The 18,365-nt window shown below is 41.1% G+C and overlaps 2 protein-coding genes across 3 annotated transcripts; both read right to left on the bottom strand.

Annotated features, from left to right (window-relative positions):
• Positions 1–788: 788 nt before the first annotated feature.
• Positions 789–10,192, bottom strand: bmi1a (bmi1 polycomb ring finger oncogene 1a). Of its 2 annotated transcripts, XM_041065603.1 has the most exons (10): positions 9,856–10,192; positions 5,704–5,838; positions 5,290–5,386; positions 4,687–4,742; positions 3,866–3,913; positions 3,548–3,656; positions 2,900–2,939; positions 2,465–2,563; positions 2,193–2,273; positions 789–1,513 (listed from the first exon to the last, which is right to left on the bottom strand). In XM_041065603.1, exons 2-10 carry the CDS (start codon positions 5,813–5,815, stop codon positions 1,124–1,126), a joined length of 1,032 nt encoding a protein of 343 aa, XP_040921537.1. In that variant the 5' UTR covers positions 5,816–5,838; positions 9,856–10,192; the 3' UTR covers positions 789–1,123. The 2 variants fall into 2 exon arrangements, with proteins under 2 accessions (XP_040921537.1, XP_040921536.1); XM_041065602.1 differs by lacking the exon at positions 9,856–10,192 and having other exon boundaries at positions 5,704–6,518.
• Positions 10,193–11,548: 1,356 nt separating this feature from the next.
• On the bottom strand, positions 11,549–16,384 carry commd3 (COMM domain containing 3). Its single transcript, XM_041065604.1, has 8 exons — positions 16,202–16,384; positions 15,097–15,208; positions 13,872–13,935; positions 13,722–13,756; positions 12,902–12,962; positions 12,724–12,780; positions 12,552–12,605; positions 11,549–11,796 (listed from the first exon to the last, which is right to left on the bottom strand). The coding sequence occupies exons 1-8, from the start codon at positions 16,338–16,340 to the stop codon at positions 11,737–11,739; spliced, it is 582 nt and encodes a 193-aa protein (XP_040921538.1). The 5' UTR covers positions 16,341–16,384; the 3' UTR covers positions 11,549–11,736.
• Between the last annotated feature and the right edge of the window lie 1,981 nt (positions 16,385–18,365).

Below are 18,365 nucleotides of genomic sequence, written 5' to 3'. Positions count from 1 at the left end.
GCCCTTTTGAAATGATTCCTTTCTTCAATTTCACGCAGACTGACCGATGAGCTTTCATCATAAATTTAAAAAATAAAAGTCGAGCTAACTTCTTCCGTAAGTGTAAAATGTTTTATTTAGATGTTTTATACTGTGCAACAGTAACAATACAATAAGTTGTCATACAATCGAGCGATACAAATACGGAAAACACGGGAGACATCAAAACATCTGTCATTGAGCATGAAATGGAGCTGAACAGGAGCCCAAGTCATTCCTTCAGAACAAAGGGGAATAAGAGAATAACATCGCTGATTAAATATGCATTTTTGTTTCTATTTACACGTGGATTCTCTAAAACTGCTTATAACGTGCTAAGACGTGGAGGATAAGCAATCCGATTCCACTGCAGCTACAAGAAAGTTTGTTTTTTTTTCCAGTAAAAGGCAAAGTAAAGTTGATTTTTCCTCCATAGGCATTGTTTTTTTAAATTCCCGTGAAACCAACAGCGCTATACAAATGTATTTTCCTTTCGTTGGGACAAGGTCGAAACACCTCCAAAAACAAACCAAAAAAAAAAAAAGAGAGAGAGAGAGAGAGAGAGAGAGAGAGAGAGAGAGAGAGAGAGAGAGAGAGAGAGATTTGTGGGGAAAACACGCGGAATCCTCTTAGAGAAAAGAAAGTGTTCTTATGAGCATGCATGTTTAAACTGACAGATTCAAAATATCCCAACACACATGAAATATTCATGATAAACACGTTGAATTGGAAAAAAAAACTCAAAGAAAATATAAAAGTCTTATCTTCAGTCTCTTGTGTAAGATAAAGACGTAGCTTTAAAATGCTTGCCCTTCTCCTTTCCAACGTTCTTTGATTTTTTTTTTTTTTTTTCTCGTCAAAATTTGCTTTCGTGTTAAAAATTCCCACGCCACCCAACTTCCTCCTATCTTTTATTTTGAAATGTCTCTGATTCCACTACGTTTAAACTTACATATGATGCCATAATATTTATAACAACAAATGGAGAGAGAGAAAGAGAGAAAACATTGTCTACACAATGGAACTACATTGGCATGAAAACAGTATTAGCTGAGCGGGTGTCTGGCGTTGGCTGGTCCGGTCCGATCCGATCCGAAGCCCCGCGTCATCCGGAAGAAGTCGACGAGCCGTTCAGAGAAATCTTCCGGGGTTTGCTGCCGCCGCTGGTGCCGCTGCTGAACTGAGTGAGGGACCGGCTGGGAGTAGGAGGGGCGGCGTTGGTGGCGGTGGTGGTGGCAGCGGCGGCGGTTGGGGTCCCGTTGACGTTATTGGGGCCGTGCGGGAGCTGCGGGTGGGGGGACTGAGCTGGCGTGCCGGGGCTCGGCAGCGACGAGGACGTGGAGGGCGCTCCGGCGGGACTACCGGCTTTGTCGCTGGCGGAGTCGCTCTCCGGACCGGATCTGCTCGCGCTGTTCTGGCCTTCCTGTTGCGCGTGGCTCACCTTCATCTTCTTACAGTTGGGTCGGACTCGGTACTTCAGGGGCAACGGGCCGTTCTGTGGATTATAAAATTATAAATTTTATTTTAAACAATAGTTTAACATTCTGTAATTTAGCACGTAGGCCACATGCAAAATTAAAAATAAGGACTTTTAGGGACAAACTTATAGGATAAGATTGTCTGAGAAAGACCATAATCTATTCAACAGCCTCCTGTTAACCTGTATTTCATGCAAAATTTTCAATAAAATAAAAAAATAAGAAACTGAACACATAGGTACAACAAGGCAGAAACCCATATTTAACTTATGTGCTCTGTCAAAACTGCTTTGTCTCAATAAAGTTAAATATAATGAATGAGTTTCAGTTTACAGTGTTAATTGGTAAAGCACAAAATAAAATCTAATACAAGCTAATTTCACGATTTACACTATAATTTCAAGTCTGAACAGGAATTATTTCGGTGGTAAACAACAATGGAGTGATACTTTTTTTTTTATTGCTAATATTTGTATTTTTAACTATAAAAAACAAGATGTTTTAGTATATCTATATCCATCTGATGAAGACAGACATGAGTCTTGATGTCTTAAACTTACCTATTCTTTGATTTACTTTAATAAATGAGCAACTTAAGGACATTTAGGATTTGGGACTCAGCAGCAGTTTGGATAAACCATTTTTTAAAAAATCACATCTTCTCTTTGCCCAGAAAAGTCTTAAAAGATGTCTTACCCTTCTCCAAGTGTAGATATATGCTATATCCATTAACGTGTAGTAATCTTTCAGAGGTTCGTCTTCATACATGACTTCAACCTGGAGAGAAAAAAAAAAAGTCAATTTAGTCATAACAGAACAAAAAAAGTAAATATTTCTGCTTTTAAGTAAGATACTGAAAAAGGAATATTGAAATTGCAATTCTATTAAAGAGACATGTTTACATACAAATACATTAAATGTACAAATTACACGTATTAATAAATGAATGAGGATTAAAAAAAAAGGACCTGGTAGGTATTTGGGATGTCCATTTTGCTGCGCAGGAACTTCCTCAGATGCATGACTGTCATGGCTGCTGGACACTGCAGGTACCGCTTGTTGGCCACCTGAAGGTTATATAAACATTCCAAAATTATACATATCACAGTATATTTACATAAAAATAGATCAATATAAAGTAACTACAACATACACATATAAATTTTTAAAGAGGACACAGGCTGGTCCACCTTAAAATCAGGAAAAGAATTTGCTTCACAGAAACAATGTAGCCTTTCTCAAGAGAAAGAAATGTTTAGTTGTGTGTGTAATGTGTCCACAGATTTCAGCAGAGGTGGCAAACTTCATATTCATTAGCTGCTGAATGACAAGCAGCTTGCAGGATGTTTCATCTTTACCTGATTAAAAAGGATGTTAACAGCAGAAAAATCAACTTGCAATACCTGATCTTTTGACTGCTTTTCTTCCACTCCAACTCCAAGCCTGCAAAGAATGAAAGGGAAAAATATTCAGAACTTTTCAAGTCTGTAATATTCATGGTATTCGTGTGCCAGTGCCATATTTAAATGCAAAAAACAACTGAATTATTTTTTTTTCCTCCCACAGCTATTAAGTTTGTAATTTTTTATTTATTTATTTATTTATTTTAAACACACAGCATGTTTGTATGGCATTGCAAGGACAACAGTGTGTGAAAAAAGTTGGTAAATATAAAGTTAAATAATTCATTATTTCTTGACATAAAGGCTGGATCTGGAGAGTATTTATAAGTAAACAAAACCAAAAAAACAAACTGGAAAAAGCCTTTTTTTTTTTTTTTTTTTTAACCTTGAAAAAAATGTATTATATTATATTATGGAGAGATGGAACGCTGAGCTGGCGGCTGGCAGGACCTAGTGTATTTTGATCCTAGTATATTTTGATCCAGAATAATGTCATGTGTTCCAACACAATCTGTTGGAACACATGACATAACTTAATAACCACTGTGTAAAATGTGTAAATTTAAAAGGGACTACATTTCTCAAATAAGAACATTGAATGTTTGAATGCAATGTTTTGTCATCTGTTTACATGGAAATCAAACCCACCTGGTCTGATCAAAGAACTCAATGGAGAGGCTGATGATCTCATCATCTGTAATAATTCTCTTATCCTCGTCTGCCACCTCTCCACGATCCTCATTTGATCCATTAGAAGCTGCAGGAAATAAGAAAAAACACACACATATAGATGGGCTTGTGACTATACAGAAATTCAAGTTTACAAAAAAAAAAAAAAAAAAAAAAAGAATGCTTATATTTTTGGAACACTGATTTGCAAATAAAAGCATGTGGTACACTTTGTTCTCCCCTTCACCATGGCAACCACATGGAAATGAGATCACTGATACATGCTTTCTAACTCACCGTCTACAGGGTGCTCCGCGTAAAAGTCTCTCCGCCTCTTCATTTCATCTGAGGACATTCAGAAAGCAGGAAGACATTACAAGTCTGTTCACCTTCAGCTGAAAATGCTGCATGAACCAGAATTTGTTTTCTTTTTTCCCCCCTCTGTGTAATTTGCAGCAATAAATCTGAAAACATCTGTTGAACACAACTGAACAAATTAAGTTAGAACAGTTCTAGGGATGCAATAACTGACAAAATCAATGTTTTGACTGGATATATCTCATTGAGCAAAAATAGCCTTTGGCTAAAACCCTGCTGCTTCCATTTTATTATCACTTTCTACCCTATAGGAGTGCATGTCTGAAACTTGGCAATGAAACAAGCAGAGTTTTTGCCTGACCTAGTTGGACAGGTTTTTTTTTTTTTTTTTTTTTTTTTTTTTTTTTTTAACGGCAGCATAACACAACACAAAACAAAAGCAGCATTTTACAAAGTAACACAAACAATCAGATGCCACGATGATACAACACATCTCATCATCTCAGCTTAGCAAACACCACAACATCGGGTTTATAACCGATTTTACACAAAAAAAAACACTGACAGCATCACGTTTTGCCAGTCCAAAGCCTTACACAATACAGCGTATCCATATCTAAACAACTTTTAATATATTTGTTAAGAATTTGAGAGGTAAATTGATTACAACTGTGTTTATTCTTATGTCTTTACTTCTGATTTGCAGGGGTGGTAATACAGATGCTGTAGGGGTTCAATACTAGGTGGCTTACTGTGGATGAACATATTAGAATGACAGTAAGAGATAGTCGTGCTCTTACTTTTGAAGAGGCCGGGGACCAGCTTGTACACAATGTCCTGTAGAGTTTTATCAGACCTAGAGAGGAAGAAAAACATCAGTCAAGTCAATGAGATACTGGACATTTATATATATATATATATATAAGACACAGATGGTTTAAAATTTTCCTATTAATTAAGCTTTTAGATAAGAAGACAAGTGTCAGCTTGTGACTGAAAAGCTTTTCTTTATCACATTATAGCACACAAACAACACACAGACATTCACAGCTGCTATTAAAGGCTGTGGAAAATGTTATGCCTGAATATTTTAAACCAATTACTGGTTGATCCAGCTGTTCAGTTGGGGAAGCAAGAGAGGACTAAACCACAAAGGGCAGGAAACAGGAAACAAAGAATGTTAAAACTACCGTCTTGGCTGCTTTTTTTTTTTTTTTTAAATGTGCCTTCTAATGTGCATCAATTCAAACAATGATTGAAGTTACAACAGAAAAAAAATAAGTTTACTCCACAAAACTAAGGAAAAATATCTTTGCCAGACAAGAAACAGATAAAATCTACTTTTAAAACCCAGGGAAAATGAGAAAAATAAATAAGAAGGTAAAAGTGACCGCAGTTCTCACCTAATGTTGAGCAGAGGCTTGGTTTTATGCACTTGTACATCACAGATGGGACAGTATTTGCTGGTTTCCAGGTAGCGTACAATGCACATCTTGCAGACTGCAAACCATAGAAAAAGAAAAAAAAAAAAAGAAAAAGAAAAAACAAAACATCAGATTTCATCTGAAAGGATATCCTGAGCCTGAACTAGCATGCTATTGGTAAATCTCTGGTTTTAATGACTTGTTGCTCAGGGTAAATTTGCAGCATTAACACTGCAGCAGCAAAGTTTAAATAGAAGTCTATGTGCGGGGAGTCTATGTGCGATGTGTAAGGAAGATTCCTTTAGGCAATAACTTTCTGCAACACATTTTCTACATGCCATAACATTTCCATGTCAACTACGAAAGACTGGTTTTTTGGTGGGGCTTGCTCACATGAGTGAAGACATTCGATTATGGTGGTTGCGTCTATGAAATATCCTCCACAAAGGACACACATGAGGTGAGGGTTGAGCTCAGTGATCTTTATCCTGGTCGTTCGATGCATGGTGAGAGAAAGGAACAACAATCCTGTGTGGAAAGAGAGGAGAAAAAAAAACACACACACACACATATATATATATGTATATAAGAAGTGAAAATAATGCGTGCGTGCATGGCAGGCGAGGAGGGGAGGCATCAGAGGTTTCTTTTAGAGCGCAAAGTCACACCATTTGGGGGGAAAAAAAAGGCTGCTGTTTGTTTGACTGTGTTAAAGAAACATCATCTCGTATGCTAATCCAATAATAACCGAAAGGGAAAGGTGCTCGCTGGCAGATTGATAGTGCAGCCGCGCCGCAGAAGTCACCTGACCGAGGCGCAGCGAATAATCATAAATCAATCACTTCCGCCGGAGAGATCGATGGAGCTCCGCTCTCCTCTCCTTCGTTTCATCTTAAACTAGCGTCGTTTAAACACATGGCCACATCAGAGGAGCAGCGTGCATGTCTAACAATCAAGCCAGAAACGAGCTTAGATCAAAGGGTTTCTCAGTTCCAAAAATGAGTAATGGCACTGAATTTTTATTTTAGGGGGTGGAGGGAGTTCATAACTCCAGTGTGCCAAATCGGATAGTTTGGTGTTTAAATGCGTAACGCGGCTCTGAAACCTTTAGTTTTAAATTAAAAAGAGCCAATATCTACACAGAACTGACAGAAACATACCGAAAATTAAACACATCAGGACAATCCAGCATGAAAACCTTTCAAATCAGGGGCATCTGCGCCTCAGGTCACTGTGACCCCCCCCCAAAAAAAAAAAAGAAAAGAAAAGAAGAGAAAAATGGACAGAATTTGTAGGTGACTGCACCAATTTTCTAACCAAACACTCTGCCGAAAACTGGGACATTTTGGTGCAAAAATAATATTTGATCCGGAGGCTGTGGAGCCCCAGAGTTGAATGTGGGTGAAAGCGGCGGGGGGGGGGGGGTTGATTGGAGGACACCAATTCACTGCGTCAGGTGTGCCACACAGGCTGTGGGGAAACCTGAGCGTTTCTATGGCAACTCGTTTTGCTTTTTTTTAAGCCCACATGGCTGGTCGCCAGTGACCAGAACAGGGCAGGGTGTCAAACCAAAACAACAGTACGGGTACGGTACGGGAATAGGCGAATGGGGGGCGGGGCGTGGGGATGTGTGTGGAAGAACCGGAGGGGCTCCCCCCCCCCCCCGCCGTTCCCTCCGCGCACACAGACAGCCGCTGGACTGCCAGGCTGCCGACAACACGGCTGCCATTTTGTGGAGGCAAAAAAAAAAAAAAAAAAAGCCCCGTATCGGTTCAACGGGCTGCGGGGTTTCCTTCGAAAGGCATATGAAGCCAGCATCAGACGCGAAGAAAAAAAAAATATATTCACGGAGAGGAGTGCGTGCGAGCGTGCGTGCGTGCGTGTGTTTATCCAACAATGGGAATAATCTCTGCTTTATTCTCGGTTTGTTTTCTTCTTTTTTTTTTTTTACATGGCGTGTGCGCGATCATAAGCGCCGTGCAGCAGCAACATGGCCAGACAGCAGCGACTGCGCTGAAGTTGAAGCGCACGGCTGGATCACACTTATTTATTCCTGCGCCACTGTCACATACAGCCCGTTTATTAAACATCAGCACCGGCTATACTGGGCATTTTAACTTTACAGACCCGTTTCCGTTGAGCCACTAAAGCTCAAACGGTGAAATAAGTCACCCGGTGCCAAAGAATCATCAGTTAACCCCATTTATTTTCTCCAATATTTATGAACCATGAGGGGAAAAAAATTATCGTGGAAGGTTGGGAAACAAAAATCTGAGTTGCTACATAATAATAATAATATAATAATAATAATAATAATAAAGGCTGTGCCATGATGTCTGATCAATGCGCCCCCGTTGCTGTCATTTGAAGAAACACAAACACCAGCCATTAAAAGTCGAACTATAGACTGGACATGAGGAACCGACCCTCTTTAAACCCCGGGTGACAGCCAGCCTGTCCAGCTCTGAACCCACACTGCTACTTCACGGAGCCACAGCCGGGCACTACATGCCCCGAGCTCCCGGCCGGTTTCAACGCTCCAACCGACCTCTACTGACCGCCTCTGAACAAACACACACACACACACACACAAACACCACTGCGGGCAAGTTTGACCAGCGACTCCGTTCAAAGGATGCCTCACACGCGGATAATGATGGATAATGTCTACATATATGCAGGGGGAGCCTGTTGCGCCATTAATCGATCCGACTGGTGTTTGGACAACTGCTCTCCTTCTGTCCTTGGGGGGAGCTGCGTGCTCACTTCATGAGACTCGGGAGTCAGTTCACTCCAGAAATCCGAACGTAAATAAGTTCATACATGCTGGGAACGAATGTTTCTCTAAACGGCTGCAGCACCAGGCTCAATCAAGATTTCCATTATGGTCTTCATTTATGAATACAGAAGATCCACATCACACATCTTTTTTTTTTTTTTTTTTTTTAAATAGACAGCTATTGATGCTTTAATTCTCTCAATAAAGCAACAACAAATCTGGAGATTTCTCTCAGCTCTTGCATTGACCCAGAGTCCTGCGCACCTCGTTTACTCCCAAACCGAGACCAGTTCCTCTTGTAAAGGTTCCCTCCTTACACTTAAATCAACAGCAGCTGGGAATAACCCAATTAAAATCGGCAATAGGAAGAAAAAGAGAAAGAAAGAAAAAAAAAAACAAGACCCCCATCTTAAACCGCTGTGTGTGGATTTCGAAAACCCTGATTTAAATAAGTGGAGATTCCAAATCGGCCACATGACTGAAACTTATGACAGTCAATATAAAGGAATAACTCTTATTCTGTGTTTTACACACAGAGTTAATTACACACTGTACCCCCATTCAGTGCGTTTGACTGCATTGTCACATCTATTCAGAGACCTGTGAGGCTGTCAACGTGCAATCCTGGTTGTGTGTGTGGACTGGGGGGGGGGGGGGGGGGGGGGGGGGGGCGGGGGGCTGGTGGAAATACATTAATTTTAGCCCATTAACCACACACAGGGTCCCCAACAGCATTCAATAGTAAAATGATAATTCCCATCACCACCACCACCATCACAACCCAATCCCAACCCCAAGAGGGGGAAAGCCCTGGCTCGTGTCTTTCCCTGTTGTCACCAGATTCAGACACATACAACGCACCACCATCCAATAACCGTAGGTGAAAATATGGAAATCCATAAAGAGCTTTAACAGCCACATACCATATCCACTGCTGGTCACAGCTCATGTGAATTTACGTGAAATAACCGATGCTTTGGCTCGTTTGGTGGGACACAGCCACCTCTTTGTATCCTGACCGACGATTCGCCCATATTTATACACGTTTTTGTTTTTTGTTTTTAATTTCTCAAAAACCCAACCATCCTTCTTAATCAACATAATCATACTCCAAGACATAACCAGCCACAGTGAATGTTTAACAGAGATCCAGTGTTGCCCAAGAAGGAGTCATGAAACATTTATGCACAATTGAAATGGTCTGCCTCCTTGTCACGTTCGTGGGAGCAACCCAAGTTAAGTTAATAAATCCAACATTTGGTCATATACAGCAAAAACCAACATAACACCGGGTTCGTAACATCCCAGACATCCCAACTCTATAACATGAAGACGCTGCATGGAGATACGGGTTCAGAAGGAGCGTTTGGAACACTTGCTCCTCTTAACATCTCAGCCAACCCAGCCTGGTTCGCCCGAGATCTGCCACTTTACCTAAATCCAAACGACGCAATGCAAACCCCGACCGTTATCAACTTATACGGACGGATTACCGAAGGGTAGATAATGCAACACCGGGTGTTTGTGAATCTTAATTCACGTTTGTACCCGAGTGGGGAACATCTTTTGCACAGCGAAGAAGAGGAGAGAAAAAAAAAGTGGTGCGCAGACACACACAGAGCTCCACGTCGGTGATCGCTGCAGCCACCGTTGAAAGCTCCACATCCACCGCTGGATCGGTGCGTAGAAAAAAAACAACAAAAGCGCAAACCGCAAACCTCACCTTCTGCCCCCGTTAGTTAGAGACGATATCGAATGAGACATACCTGAAGGCTGGGCTGGGAATCGGTGGGTCTTGAGGCGAATAGACAATGAAAGTTGGGAGGCGATCAGCAGAAAATGAATAGGAGCCGAGCCGCCATCTTGAAGCAGGCTGCAGACGCTGTCAGTGGCGGAGAGCGCACGGCGGAGCAGAGCGCATTTCAGATGTGCGAATAAAACTCCTCTTTCCCTCGCCGCCTATGCGCTGTGTGCGTATCCGATCCGCGGCTTCAGAAGAGCCCAGTCCTCCGGCTTCGGCTCGGAAAGCTTCCCACTTCGGCACCGATAACTTTGCCTCCAAAACATTCGCTTCACCCCCAGTAAAATGCAGCAGTGTGTGTGTGCTCAGTGGAAACTGACACCGTCCCCAAAATGGCTTGTAGTTCGACCGCCCCGCTTTGGTCACGTGGTCTCGTAGCTTAAGGGTGCCTAGGAATTACTGTCGGTGTACGCTGTTTCTCCTCATCTACTACGTATGATACAAAATAACACACAAAACACACACATGTGCACATGAATATGTTCCCAACGGCTAAAATCCCGTAAATCTCTCAGCAGTTTGTGCTTTACTTGAGCTGAAATGACACCAGGCAGCTGCGTAAAGGGCGCCTAAAAAAAATACTGTCGATGTAGCCCTATTCTGGTGTTTCTAATGTATGACGCATGATTTAAAATAACCCACACAACACATTCATACAGTTTGTCACACTTTTCATCAGGAAAAAACCGCAATCCACACACTAACATGCGTCCTCCTCTCGCTCAAATAGCTCTGAGATCAGGGGCGTTTAGAATGTAGACCAGGCTACTGATGGTGTGCCCTCGCCTCTCTGATGTTAAAAATAACGGCAGCACACGCACTCACACACGTTCAAGTAGTTTTGAGCGTCAAAATGCCCCAATACACTCCCTATATAGCACGAAATCTATTGGAACAGCAAAGCATCTGCCTTAGTAATCTCGTTGCTTTTGGAGAACCCACGCACTTGGTTAAAAAATACGTCCATGTGACAAATGACTCTGGTGTCAAACCTTTGTCACTGGCGCTGTCCTGACATCTGCACAAAAAAAAAAAAAAAAAAAAAAAAAAAAAAAAAAATGCGGCTGCAACTTCCACTTGATGAATTGGAGCCCGTCATCCTTGAGCCAGCGCCGCAGAAAGTGAAGGCATACTCTTGGATGTTTATGGAATCTGAGCCGCTGTGTTGCTTCCAGCTCAGGAGCTGAGGACTCTGAGCTGAGGTGGGTGTAGAAAGCAGAAGATAAAGTCTAAAAAGTAGCCTATATATATATTTATTTACTTATTTATTCCATAGAGTGATTCAGTCAACAAAGTCACAGATCTCTGTTTGTGTGGTCTTTTAAAAATAGCCCCCATCAGTCCGGAAAACAAAGCTGGACTGAACCTCTTGTTGCAACAAATACTGCAGGAAACAAAATACACCGCTGTCACGCAACTATGGCAAAAATCCTTTTCAGGCTGGTAAGTGTTGACAAAACACACGCCTACCAGTTACTTTCTGAGTCCATATTCAAAGACCAACTTTCACATCTCCCTGACATGGACATTAAGTCGGCCTGTGTTTATTTAAAAAAAGAAAAAAAAAAAAAGAACTTTTCCACAAAAATTTAAAAAAACAAAAATAAAGACATACGTTTTGGTGTGAGCACATCAAAATGAGAAATTAAAGCACAAAGTTGGATTTTATTTTTCTGTTTTAATTGGGAAACAGACGTTGGAATGGTAAAGTGTCTCATACGTGTCGTGTCAATCTCAGGTACAAAAGAAGCTGTAAACAGAGAACGGAGAGGTGCCGCTGGACGCCGGTTGGGAAGCTCAGAGCTCTGTGGTGCAGAGGAAACGGAGAGGAAACTGGACACCGGCATCACATCTGACTGGCTTTCTCCACACTCTTGGCAGCGTCTTTCAACTTCCCCACCAAATCCTGAAAACAGGTAACCACTGATCATATTTGGGAATAAAAACGCAGCAACATATCCCGACAGATGTAGCCTAAAATATTAACTGAAAAAAACAAAAACACATTTATACCCATGAATTACACTCACTATAAGTAAGATTTATACAAAATTAGTTTGCATTCAGAATTTTATATTCAGTCTGGTTCGACTATGAGTCACGTTAGCCCGATTGAATTATCAATTAATTTGCATTGAATGCACATTATTTAAACGCAGATAAGCTTTCACGTCACTGCAGCGTGAAATGGAAAACTTCAACCAACCGCTGATACAGTGAAGTTATCATTTTATAAAGGCATCAATGATGTTCCACAAAGAATGTCCAACAAGATTTCTTTAAAGGTCAAGTTAATGCATCATCATCATCATCTGTACAATCTTTCGGTTTCTGCAAGATCCATTTATTGTGTGTTTATATTCCTACAGCACCGTGGCCAAATCCAAAGTTGTGACGATGCAGCAATGACAAAAACAAATAAAGAAAGAAAAGTCCCTTTATTTATTATGTGGAACTCGTGCAGATAATGGTGAAATTTAAACTGTTAGAAGAAGAAAACCACCCCATAGGAAATCACATCAATAAGTGGACCTCTTTGATTTGTGTTTTCCCATAAGGAGGCTGGATGTGGTGCGTAACGGCTCGTTGATAGTGCAAACGCAAGACAGCTCGACTATGGAATAACACTGACAGATGAGGAGGCAAAATCGTTTCCTCTACCTGTAGCTGCTCCATCGTGCAGGTGAAGCTGATATCTTCAGATGATCCTTCGTTCTAACAAAAGGCACAAACGGGATCAGAGTTTCACTCACAGAAACATAACAGACACACTCCGTGAAAGTCTCCATGAAAGTGGAGGCGTAAAGGTGCAGCTTTATGTTCGAGTAGTTACCTCGGTGTTCAGTGAAAGCAGGTAGAAAGGCTCGTTGACCTTATCGACCTGTCCGTTCTGTCAAAAGAGGAACATTGTTTTGTTTTTTGTTTTTTCATTTTTTTGGTTTCTTATGAAAAGAAAAATGAAGAAGAAGAAGAACAAAATTCGTTCCCAAAAGTTGGAAACGACTATGCACCTTCATGTGGTATTGTAGACGCCAAGAAACGTCGTTAATCTGAGGTGGTCTCCTTCCTATGCTACAGGAGAAAGACAAAAAAAAAAAAAACATTGTTACATGTGCATCTGTGATCTCCGGACTGAACTTATACACATATATAAATATCACTTTATTAGTCGATGTCAATCTAAACATGCTGCACTTTGTGACAGGGGGCAATCCAAGGATCAAACTGATCCTCCAAAGATTTTTATTACTCAATAAATTGATGATTTCAGATTATTTACTCGCATGGTCACAAAGTTTTGTGCGCGCTAATTTGTATTATTATTATTATTATTAAATTTTTGGGGGGGTGATCAGAAGGCTTTCTCTGTTTTATATAATTACACAATTTGCCTGGAACCTTTTCTAAATCTGTCTGGAGACATTGTGGCTCTTTTCACAAAAAAAAGGCTTGTTTGCAGACAGTCAATTACATTGCATTATAAATCACAATCCTCATCCTTCCAACACTTTACTTGCCCCCACTCACTCCCCCCCCCAACCCCTTCCCGATTTCAGTAAACCAAATTCTTTAAGACTGTGTCAAAACTCTGATATGCACTTATCAAATGCTTATTACTGCTTGTGTAGAGTAGAATATAAAAGGGATTAACCCTGACCTCTAGTTTGTAATCATCATTAAATCAATGAATGAGCCAAATCCTTCAGTTCATAATTCTGCAATGTTACACTTATAGCTCTAAAACACCTCACTGCTCTGTCAGTGTCATTTTTAGGACATGATCATGTCCCCACTGACAGCTCCAAACACCAAGCACTTCACCTTTCTTACCTTTCTAACAGGCGTCCCACTTCTTTTTTATGTTTCTGTAAAACAAAACAAGAACAATTGGGTTGTGGGCTGTTGAGTCTGCCCCAACTACAACACCACATTAAAAACAAATGAAAGATTCAATATATGCAACATTTGTTTGAAATGTACCTGATATGTGCTATAGAATGTTTCTGTTCTCTCTGCACTGAATGTGAGTTCTTCAAGGCAGGAACTGCAAGAAGGAAACAGTGCTTTATTTAGCAGCTGTTGTCACAAAACTGCATCTACATCAAGCTTTCTTTCTTTCTTTTTTTTTTTTTAAATGGTTAGTACACTTGTATTTTAATCATAACCAATGCATTTTTCCCTTTCCAAAAAAATATAGGACTAAATGTCTGAATGTCTAAGTCTGCACCATCCAAGAAAACACAGGTTTTGCAATCACACATCAAATACACAGCCACCTAAAAGCATGTTTTTTTTTTTTTAAATGAAGTATGGAGTAAAAATGAAAACAAAAAGGCAAAAAAATAAAACTAAAAAAATATCCTATTAGTGTGAAATATTGTGTAGCTGTATATCGGTGCTTGTTGCACCTTACAGCACTTGCAGGTTTAAGCCTCTACACTCTCAACACCCAACTCTGATGACGACAACACTCTCCTCTAATTCCTTCACCCATGGACAATGTCACCAAAAAAAAAAGCAAAACCTTAAGGCAATGTAGATGGACAATTGTGCGAAACTTATTTAAACTGATTTGCATCCATGTGCTGCTCCATAAAAGTTGCAGACAATACAGATTCACAGGCAATTCCAATTGTTTATTCACGTTAATTCACCCAAACTATCTCTAACTAGGAACAGTGTTTATCTGTGGGAATATTACTGCTGTTACACAATCAGGACATCCCATCTGGAACATACAGGCCACACATTAAGAACACAACCTCAGCATGGCTTATTAACTCACTTCAGCACTATGACCTGCAGTGAATCACACTGCTTTGCAGTATTTTAAAAAGCAGTCTATGTGCCAAATTGTTGTTTTTTCCACTTTCTTGTAGTTTTACAGGAAATATGCCAAGATTTCAGGTATTTCATTACTTTCATTTCCTGCAACAGTCCTAGAACCTTTCACTATTGGGAGATGCTGAGGTTCCTACGTGTACTATGAGCAGCAACGTGCAAACAGCGTGATTTTAGTGCAACACATTTCCTGTCACACAGTTTTTAACAGCCATGTAGGCTACTCACACCTAATGAGCCTATTTTTAGAGATTCACCACGAGCATGTGCAGGGGTTACGGAAGCACACATCATGCACAGGACACCTTCCTCCGTCTGATGTCCCTGTCCCTGTCCCCTCCACCCCACCTCCCCGCTCCCCTACCTCATCGTCGACTTGTCTGCGTTTTGTTTGACCGCCTCCAGTATGAAGGTGGTCGCAGCAGCGTGAGTCTGTTTCAGCAGGATCTGGTCGATCCGCCTCAGCTCGGGCTGATCTGAAACCACAAAAAAAAAAACACGGTTTGAGGACGGGGTGGGAGGGTTGGAGGGGAAATGCCACTCTGCAGACACAACACGCAGCCTTAGTCTCTCTGGACAGAAGAGACCGCGTTTGATTGGTATAAATGATCCAGGTTTGCGATCCATACTTGGCTTCTCCCAGATTGACGTACGGAATGGAAATCAATGATGATTTGCATGTGAATGGGGACCCGTCAGCTGCATCAGCCTGGGAGGGAGGTGGTGCTGGTGTGTGTGTGTGTGTGTGGGGGGGGGGGGGGTCCTTTGTTTGTTTGTTTGCATAGTGAAACATTTCACTTTCTAAATAATCCTGCCATTAAAAATAACTGCGGCGGTGCAGAGGTTGCGTGGAGACGCGCATGATGTACGGAAACAACCGAAGCAGCCATGACAAGAGTTGGAGCTATAAGGAGCAAGTTATGCTGTCTTTTTTTTAATTTTTTTTTTTTTTTTGCATAATTTAGACTATATTTACTGCCTCCATCCAAAGCCGATCAACATCAACAATGCACAGAAAACTGCTGCCTTCAAAGATCTGCTAAGGGCGATTAAAGCGAACAATCGGCTGCGTATCCATTATTAGTTTGGACTCATGGTGATTTAAATGGTCTAACATAGTCTTTTCTAATATGCTGAGTAGACTTGATGCCAGTTTTAATGACAAAAGGCATCCCGAGTGGCCGTGGGATTGTGTGACTGCCGCTGAATGTTAAGCAGGCGGCAGAGAAAGTATAAGATCGCGTTAGCGCAGCTGATAGGCGGCTCAACCACCTCGCCTCGTCAAAGATCTTAATATAAACACCGGGGAATCCGGCGTCGAGCAACAGCGTCGTAAAAAAAAATAAAAAATCCGCAAACATCGAGGCAGCTCAGCTACACATCCACACGGAGAGAAACCGGAAGCAGCAGCAGCGGCGCAGAGACAATACGGCGGCGGCGGCGGCGGCAGGGGAGAGGCAGCAGCTCACCGAGGACTCCGGAGTCGGCGTGAGAGGAGAGCAGACTCCGGAAAGACGCGTCTATCAGCACCTGGAAGCCGTTCTGGTCGAAGGTGGACGGGTCGGCTAGAGACTGGAGCCCTCTCTGCACAGACTCAGACAACTCCATTTTGCAAAAGGGTGACCCACGACATCAGACCACGTGACGGATCAGCTGATGTTGCGTGTGGAGCAGAGCAGCAGAGGGCTGAGCTGAGGAGCGGAGCTGAGCTGAGCCGAGGCGGCTACGCGCACTAAGGGAGGCTTGGGGCTGGCAGAGCTCGAGAAATGACTGGGGATCCCAGGGAGGACATTTAGGGAGCGCGATTCTGGTCTAACCTGAGGGTCCATTATAGCTGTTGTTGCGATTGATCCCTTGTTGCTTTACCCTCAATGCACATAGCACCAAAGAGGCTAAGGACACACTCAAGAACCAAAGTCAGTGGTTTCCAAAGAGCGTTCAGGGGCCAAAAAGAGGTCATTGGAATGATGAGGCTCGGCTATTGCTGCTAGCAGAACTGATTTAATTAATCAATAATAAATAAATAAATATGTTTATGTGTTTTGTATCCACCTCTATGCTGTTATATCTGCATCATAAACCAAAAAAACAAAAATATTCTTTACAGTTAATGATCCACTGAGATCAAATAAACACCTGTAATCCTGACCTGTTTTGCAGTCTTTAAGCCATATAGCGGATTTATAATCTACACATTCACCTGTATGTATAAAACTGAATGCGCAATGGATAACCATAGAATTTGGAGATTTGGTTTACGGGATGTTGCCAGTTGCCCATATCAGCCAATACTTTAGCTGAGGATACACTGAAAGTACAAACTGTTAAGGGCATGCTATCTCTAATCTGGCTCATCAGTGTACAATGTGTATCATGTACAGATCACACAGGAGATGGAGACACAAATGGAAGGATTTTTTTTAATTAAGGATTTTTAATTGACTTAAGATGTGGATTGTGTTAAACAATATGCATCATCCAGGTGTTTTGTACATTTCCTGCACATCCCTCTTGTGAAGAGAGAACACAGCCTCTGTCTTCTTATGTCATAATTCCCAAACTTTTGTCCATACAGTTTTCCTGCACAGTTTTCCATCAAGGTTACATAGTGCCTGTAAGGTGCCTATTGAAACCTCTTATAGTTTAATTCTGGCATTATTACTGACATTATTTTCAGTTATTGTTTTCATTTGAAGACCCTGAACCTAATGTGTCTTATTGGGTTTTCCTGTTAAAGATACAGTTGAACACATGGAGATTTTGTTTTAAAGACAGTTGAGATGTGTGTTGATGTGTAAAAGGATGTTCAGCATCTTAAAAAAAATTTTTGAGAGAAGGCAGCACTGGCCCTTTTACAGTTTAATTTAGTAAATTAAAAGCATTGTTTATTCAGTTTTGGTTACACTGCAGTGTCTGTGACTGCTACAGACTTTCATGTTGATACAAGTTTCAGCTGCTCTTTTCATTAGCTTCACTGAAGAGTTGAAACCAGTAAAAAAAAAAAAAAGAAAAAAAAAAAAAGTGTCACATTGATTGAACTTGTTAAATCCGTTTGTACAGATCAAGATAAGCAGCTGAAATACTGGATTTTTTTTTTTTTTTTTTTTACACAGATGAGAGGTGTGATGTTTGAGAGAATGTGAATCTTAAAATTTTGTACCCACACTCTACATTGGTGTTGACTGATCATGATGACACCTTACTGAAACCTGCAATAGTTTAACTCGGTCATCATGCTGATATTGTTTTCTACTCTGTGTACCTCTGCTGCTGCTGCTGCTGCTTTTTCATGTGGGGAATTTCCCAACTACAGTCTTGGGGCAGTCATGAGGTGGAGTGTTAGTGAGAAGAGTGGCTCACTTTTTAAATTTCCATCATGCCAGGGTAAAACACATGCAATCAGCGTGTAAGTGCAGTCTAGACTTGGAACCTCATGACAGCTAACTCTACTAAAGACAGGATGGAAACCATAACTGCATAATTAAATACATTATAGTGCATGAAGATGTGCTCTTCAGTGTGCAGCTCAACACTAATCCTTGAGGACAACACTGTCTGAAAAATACCTTTCTGAGCCAAATGTTTCAGAAAATTGTTCAACAATTGCTTCTTTATATCTTGTTATTGATTCTT

This window comes from Toxotes jaculatrix, chromosome 20 (genome assembly GCF_017976425.1).
Source record: "Toxotes jaculatrix isolate fToxJac2 chromosome 20, fToxJac2.pri, whole genome shotgun sequence".
Lineage (NCBI taxonomy): Eukaryota > Metazoa > Chordata > Actinopteri > Toxotidae > Toxotes > Toxotes jaculatrix.
Note: the sequence above shows the minus strand (reverse complement) of the source record. Positions and strands in the feature narration are given on the sequence as shown.

Excerpts from the sequence above, each read along its gene's own strand:
- commd3 (XM_041065604.1), bottom strand. The coding sequence starts at position 16,340 with ATGGAGTTGTCTGAGTCTGTGCAGAGAGGGCTCCAGTCTCTAGCCGAC. Across the intron at positions 12,781-12,901 it reads GTCTACAATACCACATGAAG|AACGGACAGGTCGATAAGGT; the intron begins GTGCATAGTCGT and ends CTCTTTTGACAG. Across the intron at positions 12,606-12,723 it reads TGCTTTCACTGAACACCGAG|AACGAAGGATCATCTGAAGA; the intron begins GTAACTACTCGA and ends GCCTTTTGTTAG.
- bmi1a (XM_041065602.1), bottom strand. The coding sequence starts at position 5,947 with ATGCCTCCCCTCCTCGCCTGCCATGCACGCACGCATTATTTTCACTTC. Across the intron at positions 4,743-5,289 it reads AAGCCTCTGCTCAACATTAG|GTCTGATAAAACTCTACAGG; the intron begins GTGAGAACTGCG and ends CTTCCTCTCTAG. Across the intron at positions 1,514-2,192 it reads ATATCTACACTTGGAGAAGG|AACGGCCCGTTGCCCCTGAA; the intron begins GTAAGACATCTT and ends TATAATCCACAG.